At 44.8% G+C, this 22593-nt stretch overlaps 1 protein-coding gene across 7 annotated transcripts in view; it reads left to right on the top strand.

Moving 5' to 3' along the window:
• Positions 1 to 22593, top strand: part of MATN2 (matrilin 2) — a 134491-nt gene that overhangs the window by 110137 nt on the left and 1761 nt on the right. For 6 of the 7 annotated variants that reach the window (XM_045560715.1, XM_045560717.1, XM_045560721.1 and 3 more), the window contains 8 exons: positions 7569 to 7691; positions 9025 to 9147; positions 12209 to 12331; positions 16776 to 17189; positions 20120 to 20272; positions 21142 to 21213; positions 21524 to 21658; positions 22151 to 22249. In XM_045560715.1, the coding sequence (XP_045416671.1) occupies positions 7569 to 7691; positions 9025 to 9147; positions 12209 to 12331; positions 16776 to 17189; positions 20120 to 20272; positions 21142 to 21213; positions 21524 to 21658; positions 22151 to 22249 (1242 nt within the window). The remainder of the gene's footprint in view (positions 1 to 7568; positions 7692 to 9024; positions 9148 to 12208; positions 12332 to 16775; positions 17190 to 20119; positions 20273 to 21141; positions 21214 to 21523; positions 21659 to 22150; positions 22250 to 22593) is intronic. The other variant, XM_045560716.1, reaches the window with a different exon arrangement.

Raw genomic sequence — 22593 nt, 5'->3', positions numbered from 1 at the left:
CTTCCTCTGAGGGTCACCATGTGGCGCAGGGAGAGACTTTCGTCAAAGTGCTTTGTGAACTTATAGAGGGCCGTAAGCCCCTAAGGTACTCTTGTTAGGGTCTTACCTCCCACCATCAGGTTCCCCTGCATGAAGGAGGCCGAGGGTGGCTCCCTGAATGCTGCCTGGATGCCCATCTCCCAGGGCCAGGCCTTTACTCTTTGGAGGGGCCCCAGAGACACACCACCCTGGAAGGCAGTTGGATTCAGGAGTCCAGGGGGAGTCCTAGGGGAGACCCTCCCTCTGCAAATAGGGGATGCTGACAGGGATCCGGGCCACAAGCCATGGGGTACTAGGGGGTCCTGGCTGGGGATACTTCTAGTCCAGCTCCCACGGTGGATCTGCAAAGGCCTGTCCAGGCCCGAGGCCCTGAGGGCTGAAGCAGCCCTGAGCAAGGGAATGTCAGCTAAGGGAATGTCAGTCTGCTTGGGCTGCCTAACAAAATAACATAAACTGGGTGTATTTCTTAACCACAGAAATTTATTTCTCAGTTTTGGAGGCCAGAGGTCTGAGACCAGAGCGCCGGCATGGCCAGGTTCTGGTGAGGGGCCTTTTCCTGCTTGCAGATGGCTTTGTCCTCATGTGGCAGGGGGCATGGGGTGAGAGGGCACAGGAGTGCAAGCAAGCTCTCTGGTGTGTCTTCCCATAAGGGCACAAATCCTACCGGATCAGGGTCCAACCCTCATGACCGCATCTAAACCTAATTACTTCCCAGAGACCCCACCTCCAAATATCATCACATCACGGGTTAGGGCATCAGCATATGAATTTGGGGGGGACACAATTCAGTCCATAGCAGAGAGTAAGGGAAGAGGACCACCGTCATGCTCTTGTAGTCCCATTAAAGTCTTGCTGGGACAGAAGGAAGCTTAGCGATTTTCCCTTTCTTTCATGGGAAACAGCTGTAGGGAAGAAACCGATGGCTCCAAGCTGGCCCTGAGGGGTCAGTGGCAGAGCCAGGACTGGAACCCGAGTCCCCTGACTCCAGGATCTCTTGCCCAGTATGAGATGCCCTTGAAAAGTACATCTCAGTTCAGCTGCTTCTCGGTTTGTCTGAGAAAAAGCCTCTACAGAGTTAGCAAAGGACTGGCTGCTCCCAGTTTTATTATAAGAAAAGTCAGGAAATAGTGTAATTCTATCTGTCAGCCTTTGGTTATCCTCCTGGCAGATGGGTGCTGTGGCTTTCTCCCTCTGGGGTCGGGGTTGGTTTTAATAACCTCTTACATGGGCCCCAGACCCAGGATTGCTGTCTGTCATCGCTGCAGAGGTGCGAGTCCACGGAACACTTTGCCCAGAACTGCACCACAGACATATGTGACTCACCAGATGTATAATCCAGATGTGTGGCGCTGCTAGACATGGACCCTAAAGACCTGTGCTACCTCGTGAAACTTCTTTTTTTTTTTTGAGACAGAATCTCACTCTGTTTCCCGGGCTAGAGTGCCATGGTGTCAGACTAGCTCACAGCAACCTCAAACTCCTGGGCTCAAGCAATCCTACTGCCTCAGCCTCCCAAGTAGCTGGGACTACAGGCATGCGCCACCATGCCCGGCTAATTTTTTCTATATATTTTTAGTTGTCCATATAATTTCTTTCTATTTTTAGTAGAGACGGGGGTCTTGCTCTTGCTCAGGCTGCTCTCGAACTCCTGAGCTCAAACTATCCGCCCGCCTCGGCCTCCCAGAGTGCTAGGATTACAGGCGTGAGCCACCGCGCCCGACCCCATCATGAAACTTCTAATCATCATGAAATTGCAAATCTCACAATGAAGATTTAACTAAATGTGTGGTCCTGCTTCCTTGTTTGTGAAAGAGAAGCTTTCTCTCGAGCCCTCTCACCCGTTTCATTTATCCTAATCGAGTCTGTCTCTCTCTCCTCTTTGGGTTCTAGTCTCGGTACTTCCTTAAGCTCTTGGTCCATTTATTCTTTTTCTGTACAGGTATTCACTGTGTACCTGCAGTGCTGGGTACTGGGGACCCCTAGGGTTGACACAGATTCAGTTTGTGCCGTGATGGAGTTTAAAGTTTCTCAGGGAAGGATATTAAAGACAGATGGTCCATTCCTTGCGGTGAGAGTCGAGCTGGGGGAAGGAGGGGTGCCGTGGGAGCCTCCCCTAGTCTAGAGAAAGATGCTTGGTCCAGCATCTGGACAGCGAGCAGAGTGAGCTGGCCAGAGATGGAGGGGGAGAGCTTCCAAGGCATTGGAAACAGCATGTGCAGGCCCAGGGGCCGGAGCGTGAACCACAGGGAGTTCAGCGTCCTGAGTTCGAGGAGGGAGGCTGGTGGGAGACTAGCCTGCGGTAGCTGGCGGGACACATCACCCGCAGCCCCTGGGATTCCAGAGAACTCCCTTGAGAAAACTATTTCAGTTTGTCTTCTGAGAACCTACCAGGCTGTCAGCACACCCTGTTGAGCTCGGATGACTCGTGGATGTGCAACTGAAACAGAAGACACAGAGGTGATGGGTTTGGATCTAGTCTCACCTCTGCCCCTAGGACAGCTAAGACTGTCTGTCACCTCTGCAGGCTAAGGGATCTTGGGAAAGTCACTTTCCCTCCCTGACCATCAGTCTTCTCAGTTTTCCCATCTCTAAATGAAGGGGTTAGATTAGTTCATCTCCAAGGTCCCTTCCAGCCCCAAATAAGGACAGTACCTGGCACAGATAAGTGCTCCATGAACACTTTCTGGATGAATGACCTCCTCGTTGGGGTGCCCACCATCGTCCCCAGGCTGAGGGCACCCTGTGGTAGTGAGTCAGGGATGGTGGTTCTCTTCACCTGTTAGGGGACCTCCAAAGCACTTTCCTATAGGGGAGTATCTTTGGCCCTGGGGAGAAGCTGCCTCCAAATTGGTTTCCAGACTTGGTGGACAGAAAGCAGCTAGAGCCTGTGGTCAGGAAGTTAACTGCTGTCCACCTTTGGCGTTCTCTAACTTCCCACGTGTGATTCATTGAATTTATAAGTGACCCAGGACATCCCTGACATGTGGAAACTGGACATTTGGCTGAACAAATGTGAATTGTGCGTTCTGCAAGGCTGATGTGGGGGAGGGAGCGAGGAGCCCGGCTGACTGCCAGCATCCACACCCCACGGGGTTCTCATTCGAAACATCTGCACAAAACTGTGAGGTGGAGCTAATTACCCTCAATTTTCGGAGTGGAAAACTGAGGAAATATTTCCTTTTGTTCAACAGGCCTTTCCTGGAGGTCTGTTAGGTGCCAGGCATTATGTCCACTCCCAACATCTCACCCCTGGTGGTTCATCAGAATCATCTGTGCAGCTTCGAAAAAATCCAGAGGCCCAGGCAGCACCCTGGACCCCCTGAATCAGAAACAGAAACAGAGACTGTCTTACATCGTTGGTGAAAGTAGAGATTGAAATCACCTCTTTGGAGGACGATTTGGAAATACTTATCAGCTTTTAAATGTTCATACCCTTGACCTAGGCGATTCTGCCTCTGAATGTGTATCTTTCAGACAGGCCCTCACATTGTGTGTAAGACTACATGCACAAGAGGATCCGTTGCAATAATGTTTATAATGTACTGGGAAGCCCTGTTGTGAGCAGCCTTGCGGAAAGGCCCGCAGCGTGCGGAACCGAAGCCTCCGGCCAACAGCCGGGGAGAATCTGAGGCCGCCAACAAACACACGCGCGAGGCTGGAAGCAGATTCTCCTGCTCTCCGGGGCCTTGGGATTCCCACAGCCTCACGAGAGACCCTGAACCAGAACTACTTGGCTAAGTCACTCCCAGATTCCAAACCGTCAGAAACTGTGTGAGATAATACATGTTTGCTGTTTTAAGCTGCTAAATTTGGGGGTAACTTGTCACACAGCAATAGACAGCTAATATACTGTTCTTACTTTTTAATTTTTTTTTAAAAGACAGAGTCACGCTCTGTCACCCAAGCTGGAGTGCAGTGTCACATTCATAGCTCACTGTAGCCTCAAACTCCTGGCCTCAAGCAATCCTTCTGCCTCAGCCTCCTGAATAGCTAGGCCTACAGGCGTGCACCACCACGCCTGGCTAATTTTTTAAATTTTTTGTAGAGATAAGGGGTGGTCTCACTATGTTCCCCAGGCTGGTCTCGAACTCCTGGCCTCAAACAATCTTCCCGCCTTGGCCTCCCAAAGTGCTGGGATTATAGGCATGAGCTACCACACCTGGCCTCCATTCTTATTAGTTTATTAAACCTTCCAGTGCTTCTTTATGTGAACAAAAGTAAATACAAATATATATTTTTATTTTCTCCCCTTTCTTATATACATAAAAAAATGGTGTCCTGTAATACCCCATCCTATACTTTTTTCCCCCCACATAATATTTCCTGGAGATGCCTTCATATCATTACACAGAGGAATTCCTCATTATTTTTATAGCTGCAAAACGCTCCACAGCATGGAATGGAATATTTATTCAGCCAGTCTCCCATTATTGGACACTTGGGTTGTTTCCCACTTTCCATTATTACCAACAATGTGCAGTGAATAACTTGCAAGTATATCTTTTCATATGGTGCAAGGGTATCTGTAGGAGAGAGTTTCAGAAGGGAAGCTGCTGGGTCAAAGGTACATTTTGAAACATCGGTAGACACTGCCAGATACTCCTCCGTAGAGAAAGTACGCCCTTTAGTATGTTTGGCTTTTGGATTATGTGCCTGTTTCATCTCTGCAGGAGATTCTGATGGTCATCTGAGATTAAGAACTCATCTACTCCTACTCTACTCTCTCTTGATCGGATGCTCTGAAGGGATGAGGAGGAGAAGGGTTAAAAGTCAAAATCCTCCACATGCTTTTAAAGCATGCACGCAACAGACATTCCAAACAGCTACTAACGTGAAAGCCCAGAGGAGCTGAGACGCTGGGCTGGGAGCTCCTGGGCTGGCCTGAGCCCAGGGCAAAGACACGCTGCTGTGGGCACGTGGCTTCCCGCTCAGCAGCCCCTGACGGAGGAGAGCAGCACCCAGGGCCCAGGAAAGCCTGGGGGGGCAGTAGTCCCTGGGTCGGCGTGGGGGAGACGCTCAAGCCCCTTCAAGATAAAAGCCTGAGCTGAAGCTAAGGGACTAGCACGGGGCCCAGGGGACGCTCCAGGAAGGAAAGATGTGCTCAGAGGGGTCTGTCTGGATTATGGCTTGACAAGCCTGCCCTGAAAGAGCTATATCTCTTTCATTACCTTGGAAAATGGAGTATTCTTATTATAAATTCATAGTGGGGGAAAAAAGCTCCCTTCTACGGCCAGCCAGCCATCTGTATTACGGATCACTCGATTGTACTTTCCACTCCACTATGTGAGGAACTACCCCCAAGCCATCGGGAAATGTTCTGCATTAATAATGAGACCAGAATGTGCCCGGAAAAGTAAGACGTGTTCAGGGCAAGCAGGAGGGTCCAGCTCTGCTTTCAGTCTCTTCCTCAGCTATAATTTCAGTTACCAACATTTTCCCACTGTTCAAAGATTTTGGCAGCACTTTGGCCCAAAGAAAGGCAAGCAAAATTCCCTTCATGTTTGCAAGCTTACTTTAGAATACAGTAATGCAGTATAGTAAGAAAAAACATGGGATTTACTGTCATAAGATTACATTTTTAGTCTGGTTTTTCCTCTTATTAACAGTTGGTCTGGGCAAGCCATTAACCTTCCCAAACCTTAGTTTCCTTAGCTGGTAAACGAGTATAACAACAGCTCCCTTAACTAACCCACAAGTGGTTCTGAGGATGCCCCCTCCAAAGGGAAATACTGCAAAATGTGTATAAAAAGAAGTGTATGGTTTGTGCCTGATTATAAAGGTCATTATGTGCTTTGGTGCCTTTATTTAATAACTTCAATTCATATCCATTGTAGAAATTCTATACAATTGGAAAGGATTGAGTTAACTCTCAGAAATTTGTATGGTTCTTATAAAAAGTCACTGCCCACCTGTCCTCACTCACAAACTTTTAAAATAACAGCCTGGTTTTCACAGGGTCCCAAATATTCTGGTCTCCTAGAAGTCACGCAGTTGTATAGATGACAATGCCATCCTTCAATTGCTCTCTCAGGCCAGCAACCTCAAGTCATCCTTGACTCTTCTGTCCTATCCATGTGGATTCTTCGTGTCAGTCCATCAGCAAATCTAGCCACAGTCTGACCACTTCTCACAACCTGGTCTAGGCCACCAAGATCTTTGCAGAAAGCTGCTTCCAGCCCTCTGTGCTCCACTCTGGGCGGAGCAATCCTTTAAAAACAAAGTCCGGCCAGGCACAGTGGCTCACACCTGTAATCCTAGCACTTTAGGAGGCTAAGGCAGAAGGAACACTTGAGGCCGGGAGTTGGAGACCAGCCTGGGCAACATAGCAAGGCCCTGGCTCTATAAAAAATACAAAAATTAGCTGGATGTGGTGGCACACACCTATAGTCCCAGCTACTCGGGAGGCTGAGGAAGGAGGATCACTCCAGCCCAGGAGTTGGAGGCTGCAGTGAGCTATGATCATGCCACTGTACTCCACTGGGCGACAGAGTGAGACCCTGTCTCAAAAAAATGTTTTTTTAATTTTTTAAAATAAATAAAAACAAAGATTGTGTCGCTCCACTACTCAAAACACTCCAGTGACTGCTCTTCTTACTCAGATCTGACCCTGCCTGGGAATCCCACGTAGTCTGCCCCTGCGCAGCGACCTTGCTGGCCACATCCCCTGCCAGGCTCCAAGTTGCTCTGGTCACACTGGTCTCCTGGCCTTTCCCGAAAAGTGCTAAGCATGCTCCTGCCTCTGCAGTTTGCACATGCTGTTCTTTCTTGCTGGTACTACTCCTTCACAGACACCACCGCTCACTTTCTTTCTGCAGGGCTCTGCTTGTTGTCACCTTATCTGACTTCACTGTGTAAAATAACAAGCCCCTCCCCACCTCTGCCCCAGCCCAGCAGCCACTCTATCCCCTGCATCCTGCTCTCCCTCCATAGCACTCTTCCCACACAACATGTCATATGTTTGTTTGTCTTTTGTTTGTCTGTTGTTTGTCTCCCACCCACCCCTGCTTCCCCTGACACCCACTGCCAAAGGTAAGCTTCACAAAGCAGGAACTTTATTTCATTCATTGTTATATCCCCAGAGCCTAAAACAGTGCCTGACTCATCATAGGGACTCACAAAGTGTTTGTTGACTGACTGAATAAATGAATGAATGAATTACCTAAGTGTGGTATCTACATACGTACGTAAGTAGATATGGAGATAAGTTGATAATATAGTTATGTGCTGCCAATGAAGTTAAATGTATTTTCTAGTATTTATAGGTCATTTATATCTCTCCTTTTGTAAGTTGTCTTTTCATGTCTTTTGTTCATTTTTCCTTTAGGGATGATGATATTGTTAGATTTTTATGTGCTCTGTGTATATTAGGAATTTTTGTTCATAGATATGCTTTCTATTCTGAAATGTTCACTGTGGGATAAGGCACTGTATTAATTTAAGGTGTCTGAAATGTCTTTTACAATTGAATAAGTCACTAATGTATGAATCATTTTCTTCTTCTGTTTCTCTAATTCCAATTTGGTTCTCAGAGTTGGACTCTTGTGCTTTGGGGGACCATGGTTGTGAACATTCGTGTGTAAGCAATGGAGACTCTTTTGTGTGCCAGTGCTTTGAAGGGTATATTCTCCGTGAAGATGGGAAAACCTGCAGAAGTAAGTTTTTACTGGAGCTGACTCATACCACTGTGTCAGACCACTGCACGAAACCCACTGTCCTGATCTCTGTATCAATCAGTTACTCTCGAGTCAATGCCACACAACTAAATGTAATGTGGTACCCTGGATGGCATTCTGGGACAGAAGAATGACACTGGGTTAAAAACTAATGTAAATAAACTGCAGACTTTAGTTAATAATAATGCATCAATATGGGTTCATTGATTATAACAAATGTACGACACATTAGTTATGGTAAGATGTTAATAACGGGAAACTAGGTGTGGAGTATGGGAATTCTCTGTACCATCTTCTCGATTTTTCTGTAAATCTAAAACAGTCCTAAAAAATAAAGTTTGTTAAAAAAAAATGCACTAAAAAAAAGTCAATGCCAGAGCTACAATTGAAGTTGCTCATTTATATGTTCTGTGGCAAGAAAGAGTGGGTTAGCAGTGTGTTCCAGTGGAAAGACATACAGAAATCCAAGATTCAATCAATTTCTATTTCTTAGAAATAGAAATTCCATTTGTTAGCGAGGAAAGTTGCCTGACTTCTCTGAGCCTCTATTATTTATCTATCATAGTGTTGTTGTTATTTCTGGTAGCACAAATCCCTCATAGAGGGCACCTTGTGATGAGGCCATTCTTGCCTTCCAGAAGGCAAAGCCTCTTAGGGCCATGACAAGGCTGCCTTGGACAGGCAGCTGCAGCGTGAATTGCTGGTGGCAATCTTAAAACACATCACTGCACAATCAAAGCGGAGTGGGTGACCCTGAGCAAATGATTTCTGTCACTGTCGGTTATCTTCTTCTCAAGCTTCTCAAAGCACTTCATAAAGAGCAACTTGTGTTGACACATTTTTGAAGAAAAGATGGGTAACTGGAATTATTATGCTCATATTTTAGACAGCAAAGCTAAGACTCCAAGAGGTTATGTGATCCTTCTAAGTCATGTATTATGTCAGGGACAAAGCCAAAATTAGATTTCAGTGTTGCTAATCTAAATTGAGGTTTAATCTCCTAAGTAATCATAGCAACCGTATTTCCATTCTGAGATCAGAAACTATATCTGCAGAAAGCTGATGACGGATTGCATTTCTATGAGACACTAAAATAGGTGCTGGTGAATGATGATGGTGATGATGGTGAGAAAGTTTGAAGAGTTAGCCTGAATTAGAGCTGCTAAACTTTACTCTCAGTTTTCTCTCTCTGTGCCGTGGGTCACTGAGCTCAAGTGGCACTGGAGTGGCTGAGATGGATGGCTCCTCCAACATGAAGTCCGTGGAAAATTCATGTTGATGACATTGTTTTAACTTGCTCTGCTCTCTTCAGGGAAAGATGTCTGCCAAGCCGTAGACCATGGCTGTGAACACGTGTGTGTGAACAGTGGCGAATCATACGCGTGCAAGTGCTTGGAAGGATTCCGGCTTGCAGAGGATGGGAAACACTGCAGAAGTGAGTAGTCGCAAGGTGGAGAACTTTTCCATCTGTGCGACCCAGACGGTTATAGAACTTCATTTAATCTTTAAATCTTCCTTTATTACCAATGTCACAAATATCAGTTCCTACCTTGTGTGCTCTGAAAGTGTTTTGCTAGAGGTCGGTCAGTTCAGGAGACTGAATTTTTTAGGAATTTCTCAGTCAAGGCCCCGAGTTGTCAGGCTCTTTGCTTCTTTTTGGTTTCTCTCAGCTGTTGGTCCTTTCCACGATGTCGTGTAGATGCCCAGAGCCTAGCACAGGGCCCGACTAGTCACTGGACTGAATTAGAATCTCTGTCAGCAATCGCCACAAGGATCGAAGGTTCTGTTGTGCTTTTTCTTCTTGGCACACCTTATAAGTAAGGGTAAAGGGTGAGAGAGGGGCTGAAGGAATTTTCCATGAGTTTTGTTTGTTCTTTCTGTCATTTGTTTCCGTAGATTGCTCAGAACAGACTTGGAGAGTTTAGGTAGAAAGTATATTAGCCAGGATTCTCCAGAGAAACAGACCATAGGAGATAGATAATAGATAAATAGATATGGAGAGAGAGAGATGGATTTTAAGGGATAGGGTCACAGGATAGTGGGGGCTGGCAGGTCCTGACTCTGCAGGGCAGGCTGGGGAGCCAGGCAAGAGTCGATGTGGCAGCTCCAGTCTGAAGGCAGCCTGCGTGCAGACGTCCCTCTTCCTCGGCAGACGCAGGCTTTTCCCTTAAGGCCTTCAACTGATTGGGACGAGGCCTGCTTACATTGAGGAGGGTAATCTGCTTTACACAGACTCTACTGATTTAAATGTTAATCCCACCTAAAACTTACCTCACAGTGTCACCTCTACTGGTGTTTGACCAAACCGGGCACTAGGTAGCCTAGCCAAGATGAGGGAAGAGAGGGACCCCGGCACACGAGCTCAGTGAGGTGGGCATTAGAAGAGCACAGGGCAGGGATTTTTTTCCCCACTGTGAGATTCTGAGGGGTTTTGACAATGTCTGCTTGCGTTTGTGACACCCTGGCCCCCGTGAGCAGATGGCCCTTTTTCAGTTAAAGCAAAATAAGTTCATTTGCTTTTGAGGTTGATTTTGGGTAATCTTCTTGCAGACTCCTTGTTTGGAAAAAGCACTAGAACCTCGCTTTTCCCTCTGCTCTCCCAGCACAACCATCATCAACACAGAAAGACTTCTGTGACCAAATGTGTGGGGCTCCCCCGACACACCAAGCCCCAGACAGCAGCTAAGTGTCCTCTAACTCAATTCCGACACTGTCTGCCTGGAGATGGCGTCAGATGCCACGGATTGAGGGCTCAGTCCTCAAGGCTGCCCCCACCCCTGGCACAGCCACGAGTTCGGGCCTGGGGAACTTCTGACTGACCAGCTTCAAGCTGAGGTCCACAGCCCCTGCTTTGTTCTTGATTAATTTACTAGAGCTGCTCACGGAACTCAGGGAAACACACACTTACGTTTACCGGTTTATCATAAAGGGTATTACAGAGGATACAGATGAGGAGATGTGTAGGGCGAGGTAGGGGGAAGGGGCGCAAAGCTTCCACCCCCTCCCTGGCGCCCCCCTCCCAGAACCTCCATGCGTTCAGCTCTCCAGAAGCTCTCCGACCCCAGCCCTGGTGGGCTTCTATGGAGGCTTCGTTGCATAGGCATGATTGACAGCTGTGTAGAAACGTGACTGGACAAAAAGTACCTGATCTAAACCCAGCAAGGCCTATCTGCTCAGACTTTTCTTGGCCTCACTGTGTAGCATTCCTTCCTGTAGGGTATGGGGCAGGATCCTCCCCTCTCTTGGAATGAAAGTCTTTCAACCCACAATCAGATTAGAGTCCTGCCTTGGGCAGGTGAAAGGAGGACAGGAGAAGGTCAGAGAGAGAGATTCTGTTTCCTGAGGCTGCTCCTGAGGCCTAAAGTGTCCCCACATTATAACAAAACACCGGAACACGGGCTGTGGAGTTTCGAGTCAGGATCTGTGGGTGAAAACCTATAAACACATATAAAATAATGTCACACTCTTTTGAGATACATGGGGACATTGCACATGCCGACAAAGCTGGGTTGGATGGAACTCACTGCCATCCTACTAACACTGGGAAGAGGGACTCCCAGCTTTAGCAAGAAGTTCTGCTTCAGCAGCTGACTCCTGGGTGCCTGTCGTACCCTGGCCTGACTGCAGGATCCCCGCGTGTCCCTCGGTCCAGCTTCACACTGCAGTGTCCCTTCTGTGGAGACTGTCCATTCCGCCCATGACGTCTGCCTGAGCTGCTCATTCACGCTTTCATTTCTGTAAACATCTGCACGTTCACACATACCATTTATTCATTCAACACAGCTATTGCTCAATAAATTGACCTATTGGACACAAGGCACAACTTCTACCTCTGGAATTTGATTGCTAAATCAGATGCCACCATTCCCACTTCCTGGAGGGGTCTAGTAGTCACTGACTGATTTTGTGTGAAGCTTCTCCTTTTAAAGGGCTAATGCCAGAAAAGAGCCATGGGCTTTCGTGCGTGGAGGAGGGGGAGGACTCAGGAGACATTGGGCCTCGGCTGTGTCATCACCTTGCTGGGTGGCCGTGGGCATTAGTGAGACGTTTTGGGGATCTTCGTGTATATATTGGGAATAATTATCCCTGCCCTCCTCCTGTCACAGGATGTTGTGAGGATTAGAGGGCTTTGAAGAGTTTAAAGTGCCTCACACATGAGAAATGTTCATTAGACAATCAAAACTGGAGTATTTGGGATGCCTATGGAAAAAAGCAGAAGCTAAAGCACATATAACAGTTCTAAAATTGAATAAGTCAAGGACACCCAATCACCTGTCTTACCATTCAGATCCGTGGGAGCCAGAGGTTTCTGAGAGGAGCTTCTTTCTTATCATGGCCTGTCCTGAGTATGAGACTAAAAAGGATGTTATGAAGGACATTTCAACAGAGATGGATTTTCTTAAATATATTATTTCCATGATCTCTCCTTCCATGACTATTCAACGTGCCTCGTTTATACACTGATAGGATTGTTCAACTCCCTACGTTTTCCTCAGGGAAGGATGTCTGCAAATCGACCCACCATGGCTGCGAGCACATTTGTGTTAATAATGGCAATTCCTACATCTGCAAATGCTCAGAGGGATTTGTTCTAGCTGAGGACGGAAGACGGTGCAAGAGTAAGTGATCTGAACTTGGCTCTCTGCTTTCATTTGGTTCGGAGCAATTGCTTTTTGGAGTATCTTCAGGCAACAAATCCCTCAATCCCTCAACTCTGCTTCTCTCATAAATATAAATGCCTATGCACAGATACGGCACAGGGAAGAGTGGGCTGAACAGCAGCACCTGAGGAAACACTTTCAGTTTTAGTTGACAGTAAGTTCATTATCAGCCAAAAGGCTAGTCTTAGGCTGAATAAGAAGATCTGGCTGAGAAAGGGTAGGATTGTGCTCTGCTCTGTGCTGGAGAATTACATTCAACTCTGGGCATGGTACTTTATGAAAAGAGAGATGGATCAAAAGTTTAAACATTAAAAAAAACCTTGCATATACAACCCCCCACTGCTAAATTTGACTGGCTTAAAAAAAATAAAAATAAAAAGTAAAAAAAAACTTGCAAAATAGCAAAAGAAATCTTGAGAGAATAATTTTATAATCTCAGAGTAGAGAAGATCTTTCTAAACATTATGTGGAATTTCAAAGCCATAAAAAGGGAAAATATATATTAAGAAATTAAAGTTATAATAACTTTTTAAACATTTTATCAGAGATCAAAAAGTTTGATGAGGGCTGGGTGCTATGGTTCACACTTGTAATCCCAGCACTTTGAGAGGCCAAGGCAGGAGGATTGCTTAAGATCAGGAGTTCGAGACCAGCCTGGGCAACATACAGGACCCTATCTCAAAAAAAAAAAAAAAAAGAGGCCAGGTGCGGTGGCTCACGCCTGTAATCCTAGCACTCTGGGAGGCCGAGGCAGGTGGATTGCTCGAGGTCAGGAGTTCGAGACCAGCCTCAGAAGAGCAAGACCCCATCTCTACTAAAAATAGAAAAGAAATGATCTGGCCAACTAAAATATATATATAGAAAAAATTAGCCAGGCATGGTGGCGCATGCCTGTAGTCCCAGCTACTGGGGAGGCTGAGGCAGTAGGATCACTTAAGCCCAGGAGTTTGAGGTTGCTGTGAGCTAGGCTGACGCCATGGCACTCACTCTAGCCTGGGCAACACAGCGAGACTCTGTCTCAAAAAAAAGGAAAAAAAAAGAAAGAAAAGAAAAAGAAAAGTTTGATGAGTCTCTGTGTTGGTGAAAGTATGTTGTAATAGGCAATTATAAATGGATCAGTGGGTGTCTGAATTGATACTACCTTTAGGAGCAATTGGGCAATTATTTTAAATGTAAATCTACTCCTAGGAGTTTATCTTAAAGATATATGCATGGGTTTACAAAGCCTTATATACAAGGATATTTTGTGCAGCATTATTTGTAGCAGCAAAAAACTGGAAACAAGCTAAATGTTCACCCATAAGAGACTGGTTAAATAATTTATAGTATATCTATACAATAGAATACCATGCATCTATTAAAAAGAACAAAGCAGCTCTGGACGTATCCCCAAGATATTTTAAGTGAAAAAAAGCATGGTGCTGAATGGTTTTTATGGTATTTTACCATTGATGTATTTTCTTTCATACATTGATGTATGTACTCTAATGTACTCTAACATAAACATTCTCTCTCTCTCTCTCTCCACACACACACACACACACACACACACACACACACACACACACACACACACGTTTTTTCTTTATTTTTAGAGACAGGGTCTCCCTCTGTCATCCAGGCTGGAGTGTACTGGCGCCATCCTACCTCACTGCAACCTCAAACTCCTGGGCTCAAGCAATCCTCCTGCCTCAGCCTCTTGAGTAGCTGGGACTACAGGCACACACTACCACATCCAGCTAATTTTTCTTATTTTTTTTGTAGAGATAGGGTTTCACTGTGTTGTCCAGGCTGGTCTTGAACTCCTGGCCTCAAGTGATCCTCCCACCTCAGCCTCCCAAAGTGCTGGGATTATAGGCGTGAGCCACCTCACCCAGCGTATACCCCCTTTTTCTAATGTTTGAGTTTTGTTCCATGTGCATGTATTATTTTTTAGGAAAAAATGTAAACAAATAGGATAAAGATAAAGGTGACTCAGGAAAGAATTAAGCTTCATGACGAGCAAGTGCAGTACTCTGTCAAGTGAAAAATAAAGGAAGAAACTGGGGATCTTTGTAGGAAAAAAAAACTTGAGGTACCAAATACCAGTGTGACTGTTATCTCACTCATGATTTATATGACACCACCTGTCCCAGGTAAAAAAAAAAACGCTAGGGAGAAGCTACAGCTCTGCACAAGGACAGAAACTTTCTACTGGGGAAGCTGTATGATTAATTAGTTCAGAGTATGAGCTTTGCTTCAGACAGGCCTGGATTTTCAGCTTTGGGTCAGACAGACCTGGTCTACTTGGTGACCTTGGTCACATTATTAACCTATCTGAGTCTCAGTTTCCCCATCTATAAAATGAGGATAATATCTCACAGAACCAGCATGAGGAATACAGGAGATCATGTGTTTAAAGGCGCTGAGCCCAGTGCTGGCTCACACCGAGTGAGAAACGATTGCTATTGCCATCGGCAGCAGAGCCGTCCAAAGGGGCGTTAGTGGCAAGGTGATGAGTTCCTCATCCAGAGAGGTATTCGGGCCCAGACTGAACGGCCGCTGGGTGGGATGCTGTAAAGAGCATGTAAGCAACAGCAGAGCTGGAGTAGATAACCCTGAAGGGGTTTTTCCAACCCTGAAATTCTAGGACTCTGTGAAAATTATATTCTGAAAGCAAATCACAGCTCCATTCCAGCCTCATCGACTTTGTTACCAAAAAGAAAATGCCCAATAAAAATGGGAATGACCCTCCTGAAACAAGTAGCCAACAAGTGGGGCTGTCCTTCCTGGGTCTAAAAGCAAATGTCTGGGCCCTTCTCACCCTGACACTCTTCCACTCTACCTTGTTTTTTGTTTCCTGGAGAAGCCTTCTGGGCTCTCGTATGTGATGGAGGCTGCAAGCGCTGCTTTTGTTCTGTAAGAAAAGAGTGTATGGAGGAGAAAACAGACTCAGTGCTGGAAAACTATTTCAATATTTCTGAAATCTGCTGGAGAGGCTTGTGCATGCCACCTGTGTCTTTTTATGGTTGATTCAAAAACAGGCTCTGAATGTAAATGAAGCTCTGGCTTGGCCTCTTCTTCCTTCACTAATAAAGGATCAATAAGTTGAGTAATCAGGACAAGCACTTAATGGAGAAAGACGAGGACCCAGCGCCCCAACACTGCATATGCACGCATGTGTGCGCGCGCGCGCACACACACACACACACACACACACACACACACACACAATTATGTCAGCATGTTATACCAGCCAGGCATAGAAATATTTTTGCATGTGTATGTCTTTACTTGCTTAAATTGTTGTGCCTCACTTTGAAAGATTAGACAGCTGCTTGATACATAAAAGAGAATGTTTTATCACATGTTGTAGACTGAAATGAGATCATCCATTCTGGATCTGTAAACTTTTCTTATGCAGCCCTAAACAACAAAAAGTCTCTCCATACCCAAATTGCTTATGCATTTGCATAAAGCTTTTATTTCTGTTTTACCATCAACCATCTGAGTTGCCTGAAAAGCTTTTGTGTAACGAATTCATGGTGATAATTCTTTCTTAAGCTTTAATAGGTCAGTACGACACTTGTAGGTATGCTATCCAATGAACACCCCCTCATTCATTTATTCTGTCAACAAGCATTTATTGAACACCTATTGTGTGCCAGGTATTGGGAGCACAAAAATGAATGAGACACGGTTCCTGCCGAGGAGGAACTCAACAGACTGGATGAGGAGACAGACACATAATTAAATAATTGTTGCACAACATGGAGCATTGCAGAGAGTACATTAGACTGTGAGCAACTTGGTGTCAGGGACTTTGTCTTGGTTACTGTCAAACTCTGCTGTGCCCACTGCCTTGTGCAAAGCAGGTACTCGATAAATAAATTCTTGGTTGAATAAATAAATTAGTAGTGTTAAGGGTATACAGAGAGTAACTGATACAAGCTGGCTGACTAGGAAAACTCTCTGGAAAAGGTGATGGCTGAGCTAAATTTTAAGAATCCGTCTATCAGAAGCCAGCACTAGGGTAATGTCACCCTCCTGGAGTAGTTAGAGGAATCTTCTGGGTGTTGTCAAACCCTTCAGTGTACTCTATACACGGCCCCGCCCAGACCTGGCTGTCAGTGTTCCAGGGTACAATGTGGACTTGGTTTCCTAGACAGCTGTACATCCGCTGTGTGATTTTGCTTGTGAAAAGTTTTTATCAATTTGACAAGCCAAACATAAAAGCATATGTGAAAATTACTGTTGCCTGTGACCCTCCCAATGCCTCTCGTCTGTCCTATGTATTATCTAAAAATCAAAGGTGGTTCCCCAAAGTGGTTATGCCTCCAACTGAAGCATAATTTTCTTCTACTATTGTGTGTAAATGATTTTTAATTATTTAACTATGTCAACTTTCCTGTGGTTTCTGTAGGATGCACTGAAGGTCCAATTGACTTGGTCTTTGTGATTGACGGATCCAAAAGCCTGGGAGAAGAGAATTTTGAAGTTGTGAAGCAATTTCTCACTGGAATTATAGATTCCTTGGCGATTTCCCCCAAAGCTGCTCGAGTGGGTCTGCTCCAGTATTCCACGCAGGTCCGCACAGAGTTCACCCTGAGAAACTTCAACTCGGCCAAAGACATGAAAAAAGCCGTAGCCCACATGAAGTACATGGGCAAGGGCTCTATGACTGGGCTGGCCCTGAAACACATGTTTGAGAGAAGTTTTACCCAAGTAGAAGGGGCCAGGCCCCCCTCCGCACGGGTGCCCAGGGTGGCCATCGTGTTCACCGACGGACGGGCTCAGGACGACGTCTCCGAATGGGCCAATAAAGCCAAGGCCAATGGTAATGTGGGATGGAGGTGTCATTAATACCACTCAAGGCTCAGATTTCTTAAACTCACTCCATGGTCACAGCCGGCCATAGGAGTAAGAGTCTTTGAAAGTACAGAAAGGCTTCCTGTGAACCGTGATTATACACCTTTACTAAACTGCCACCTACAGGCCTTCATGGGGCCCCACAGGAATTAAATGAAGTGCTCAGAAAAGATGAGAAAGTCTCACCAACTGGAAGGTTAGGTTACCCAGACCACACCCAGGTAATCATCTGTGATTTACTAGCCAGTTTGTGACCTCCAGAGGAAAGAATCACCCCTGTGTGTGCTGTTTAACCACAGACAAACACACAACAGTGCCCAAACACAGGTCTGGTTACTTTAGAATCACCTGAAGAGCTTGTAAAAACTAGAATCCTGGTGGGAACTCTTACTGAGAGAGAGAGAGAGAGATACGTATGTGTGTATATATTTATATGTATATGTCATATATTATAGATTTCATATATAATATTCCATATATAATGTATATTTTATATATATTATATATATTTTAAACCAATGCTTCAAGTGAACACTCTGAAAGTGCAATAGTCTTAGGATAGAGAATGCTCTTGTGTTTGCAGGAAGCAAAAGTTAGCTTTTAAGAACATTAAAATGTTGGAAGAGATTATGACTCTAAGTTCTTGTTGCTCAGTAAAGCTCAGCCTGTTCTCTGAGGTGTTCCTGACCTCATGTATAATACGGGAAGGGACTTGAGGGTTACTCAGTTGTATGGATGTGAAGTGTGATAGAGGAGGAAGGCCCTTGGCAAAAGGGAATCCAAAGGCTGGGTTGGTTGGTAGAGACTGTTTATGGTAGTTTCTAGATTCCTTGAGAGAAGATGAGAAAACTTGAGGTTGTGAGGTAATGTGCTTGAAAGCCACCTTCTTTAAGTGCTTGTTGAGGGCACATTGCTTTAGCAGGTCCTACAGGGGACATAAGGCATGCACAGATCAAGGCCTCAGCCAAGACTTTATGGACCCAGTGCCCAGATCAGGCTTGGCACATAGTAGATGTGGCAACTACTTGCTGAGTGAATGAACAAAGGAGGAAAGTGCTAGCAATCCCATTGGTGAACTCCATTCCTCCTCACAGAGGGCTTATTCACATGGACAATCACTCTCTTTGTGAAGGTGGTCATTTTATTGATATTGCTTATCTTACTATTCAGTCCTTTTTTTCTAGCCCAAGAGAGTGGCAGCCACAAAAAGTGTGGTGCTCTGAGTCATCTGGGTGGATTGTAAAATTGGCTGTTCATAATAGACTAGCTTGCTAGAGCTCATGCCTAACCCGTGGGTCCCTCCAGCCTACATTTTTAAAAAGTTTTGGGGGGGCCAGGCACAGTGGCTCACGCCTGTAATCCTAGCACTTTGGGGAGGCTGAGGCAGGAGATTCGCTTGAGGCCAGGAGTTCAAGACCAGTCTGAGCAACATAGCAAGACTCAGTCTCTACAAAAAATAGAAAAAGTAGCTGGGTGTGGTGGCATGTGCCTACAGTCCCAGCTACTTTGGAGGCTGAAGCAAGAGGATCCCTTGAGCCCAGAAGTTTGAGGTTGCAGTGAGCTATGATGATACCACTGCACTCTATCCTGGGCAACAGAGCGAGACCCTGTCTCAAAAAACAGTATTCGGGGAAGCATTTTGGTCTCCAGAGACAGTGGTTAGCCCTTTTGTTTCATTGAGACTAATCTACCTTCCACTTTCCCCCATTTAGATTTCTACAAATCACCCAAAGGTAGGTGGTAGGAGAAACAGATGTTTATTTGGTTCTTGAATCAACAAGATTTATTTGAGGTAACATCCTGTTATGAATTTAATTATTTTTATGTATAGCTAACACAATCTTAAAATAGTATTAATAGTTATCCTTTTTAGGAAGTTGTGCATAAAGTTACTGGGCTCCCAGACAAATATGCTGAACTTGGTTATTGACCTTACACAGACTTAGAACAAGGCATAATTCTTGCTCCTTGGCTTGAAGAGCCATTTTTATGTGCATTTTTAAAAAATCTAATGAATTAGCCAGAATAAGATATCAGTGCTGAAAAATGTAAGAAATCAAGCAGAACTTAATTCTTATTATGTTTTACTTTCAAATGAAGAATATATGAGGGAAGGAAGTCTAATGATTAATTTGATTTAGAAAAGCTTTTAGAGCAATCTTATATCCCTTTTGAAATTTAAGATTCTTTTTCTTGACTTTGGGAATTTCCAGTGGCCTACAGATTCTCTTTTTTAGCTTAGCACCTCCTCACAAAGTGGTGTCCTTCCAAGAAAGGTGGGAAAAAGGCAGCTTCACTTGGCCCAGGTCGCTTGAGTTTCCTATCCTGTACCTTTGAAAAGGAGAAACTAGGTTATAAGGTCATAAATTGACTTGCTTCTTAGAATTCTTCCAGAAGAGATTCCCATTTAGCAAGCCATAAGATAGTCCTTTTTCCTACTTATCCAGAAGGCTAATTTGGGGAAAAGTTAGATTTTTTAAATGGCCTTGTCTAGAGCTGAGCAACAGGTTGGTGGTTTAGCTTCCCAGCCTCTCCCAGATGCCTCACCTCTCTCTTGGATCCATTTTGTTCACAGGGCCAAAATAAAAATAGTGGAAAAATAAAAAGAAATGGAGACTGACATGGACTCCTCACATCACACCACTTAATATCTAGCTGGCTTTGGGGGCAGTACACACAAGTTCCAGACCCAGGGAACACAATTCTAACTACCTTGTTCTCTGCCTCCCCCACCTGCCAAGAGATGGGTCTTGCTATGTTGCCTAGGCTGGCCTCAAACTCTGGACGGAGCTCAAGTGATCCTCCCGCTTCAGCCTCCTGAGTAGCTGGGACTACAGGTACGCACCACTGCGCCCAGCTTTCAACTCTACCTTTTTCCTAATTTTCTCTGTGCCTTAGGTATCACTATGTATGCTGTTGGGGTAGGAAAAGCCATTGAAGAAGAACTACAAGAGATTGCCTCTGAACCCACAGACAAGCATCTCTTCTATGCCGAAGACTTCACCACAATGGGCGAGATAAGTGAAAAACTAAAGAAACGCATCTGTGAAGGTACTATAGTTTATGTCTAGGAAAGACCTTAGCGAACAGGGCAGCATGAACCCTTGAATGAGAAATTCTCAACCCATTCCTTCCAAGTGCTCCCTGGTGAGCAGGGCCAGTGGTGCCTGGAAACACTAGGCACGAAACAGGGAACAGGGAGAGAGGGCAAGATGAAAGGAACAGCTACCACTGCTTGAGCACTTGCGCTGTGCCAAGCAGTGTGGTAAGTGTTTTGACAGGCCAGCAACTTCCTCTTCACAGAAGCCCCAGGGAGATGATCATTTGACTAAGAGATAAAATTCAGATTTTGTTGTGTATGCTTTTCTCCAGTTTGCTAATTGTGCCAGGCATACTTACATGGAGCAGTTATGCCCATTTTTCTTTTTCACTCATGTCCCAGGTTCAGTCACTAGTAAAATCCAAGTCCAAGTGCTGTGTCTTACTCCTCCAAAGGAAAGAACTCTGAGATGAAGGGGGACCGGGGAGGGAAGGCCTTTCTGATTTCTGTGAATAGACAATGTTTTGCCTTTTGGCTGTTTCATTCAAGTTAAAATGCCTCAAGTGGAGCTGCTGACATTGTGACTTGATCCTTCAACAACTTCACCTTTTTGTCTGTCCTACTTTCTAGACATGACATTTTTGGGAGCATTCTTAAGATGTAAAGGATCTAGGCTTCTATTTCTAGTGAGAATTGCCCTAGAGTGGTCATAAACATCATGGTATGCAGTTGCTTTTTTGAATCTTTGGTGTTAGCAAATGAAACCAAAAACCCTGGGTTGTGGCAGTAGGTAAGGAGTTGGTCTGGGACCAGATTCCTAAAGAACACATGCATGCATGTGGACAACTGTCACTCCTTTTGGTCATCTTTTTCTGTTCAGCTCTAGAAGACTTTGATGGAAGACAGGACTCCCCAGCAGGGGAACTGCCAAAGAGAGTCCACCAGCCAACAGGTAATTTTAAAAAGCAGTGTTTTTAGAAACTTTGGTGGGTGCTTCCACCATGGTTTCCCTCCAGATAAAAGCTGTAAAGGAGTAAAAGTAAGTAAGATTTAAATTATGTTAATTAAGGCCTTTTTTCCTCCAAAAAAAAAAAAAAATAGGCAATTAGCGTCTCTGCTGACAATCTTTTTGCCACAGTATGTCCCAAAGTAAAGCTCTGTATCAAGTGCCAGGAATACCAAGTACCCTATTCTGCTGATGGCTGTTTTATAACCACAATAGTGTCAAGCAGGTTTGACTTCAGTTTTCTTTCTCTTTACAGAATCTGAGCCAGTCACCATAAATATCCAAGACCTACTTTCCTGTTCTAATTTTGCAGTGCAACACAGATACCTGTTTGAAGAAGACAATCTTTTACGGTCTACACAAAAACTTTTCCATTCGACAAAATCTTCAGGTAATGCCATGTGAAATATTACTATAAGATAACTTGATTCCAGACTTTTAGCTTGCTAACAAACTTAACTTTAAGGAGGAAAGGAAAGGAGGAAGTATGAAATACTATAGAGGAAACGAAAAGAAAGAACTTAAGTAATTGTGCCTGGTACACTTACATAGAGCAGTTATGCCCATTTTCCTTTGCCCCAGGATCAGTCACCAGTAAAATCCGAGTCTAAGTGCTGTGTCTTATTCCTCCAAAGGAAAGAACTAAAAAAATAAACTAAAAGAAACTGGAGTAGTCTTCCCCACTAATCCACAATAATGGCCACTTCTAGTGCTGGTAGCATATACAGCCCTTTTCTGGTATTTACTGGATCTGGCTGCATGGAAAAAGTTAAAAACATTTCTTTCATTATGGTTTCCTCCATATGCTGATTCAGTCCTATTATTATGTATCTGGGAAGTCTGGTGGATTATAGAGGTAAACACTTTCCATCTGCTTTCTCAGGAAGCCCTTTGGAAGAAAAACACGATCAATGCAAATGTGAAAACCTTATAACGTTCCAGAACCTTGCAAACGAAGAAGTAAGAAAATTAACACAGCGCTATATCCTTTTCTAATATTATGCTTCTGTATGGAACATAAAGAATATTACCAAAACTTCACAAATACTTTATGTGGGTTTATCAACTTTAGTCATTCCCATGAATTTAAGAACACTGAACTCCAGGAAAGGCTTTTGCTTAAAAAAGCAGCCTAAGAGGTGTCTGGGAGTGAAGGGCAAGCCAAGCTTAGTGGCAATGGTCAAGCACTTAGCTGCATCTCCTGTTCTAGGGGGTTTAGCAATAAGGCCAGTCAGCATGCAAAGTAAAGAAAAAAAGAGACTGACTTAACTTCCTCTCTGCTGGGAGGATATTTAGGATATGTACTGGGTCTGAAATACATCAAAG

This window comes from Lemur catta, chromosome 9 (genome assembly GCF_020740605.2).
Source record: "Lemur catta isolate mLemCat1 chromosome 9, mLemCat1.pri, whole genome shotgun sequence".
Classification (NCBI taxonomy): Eukaryota; Metazoa; Chordata; class Mammalia; order Primates; family Lemuridae; genus Lemur; species Lemur catta.
This window is presented reverse-complemented; position numbering and strand designations above follow the sequence as displayed.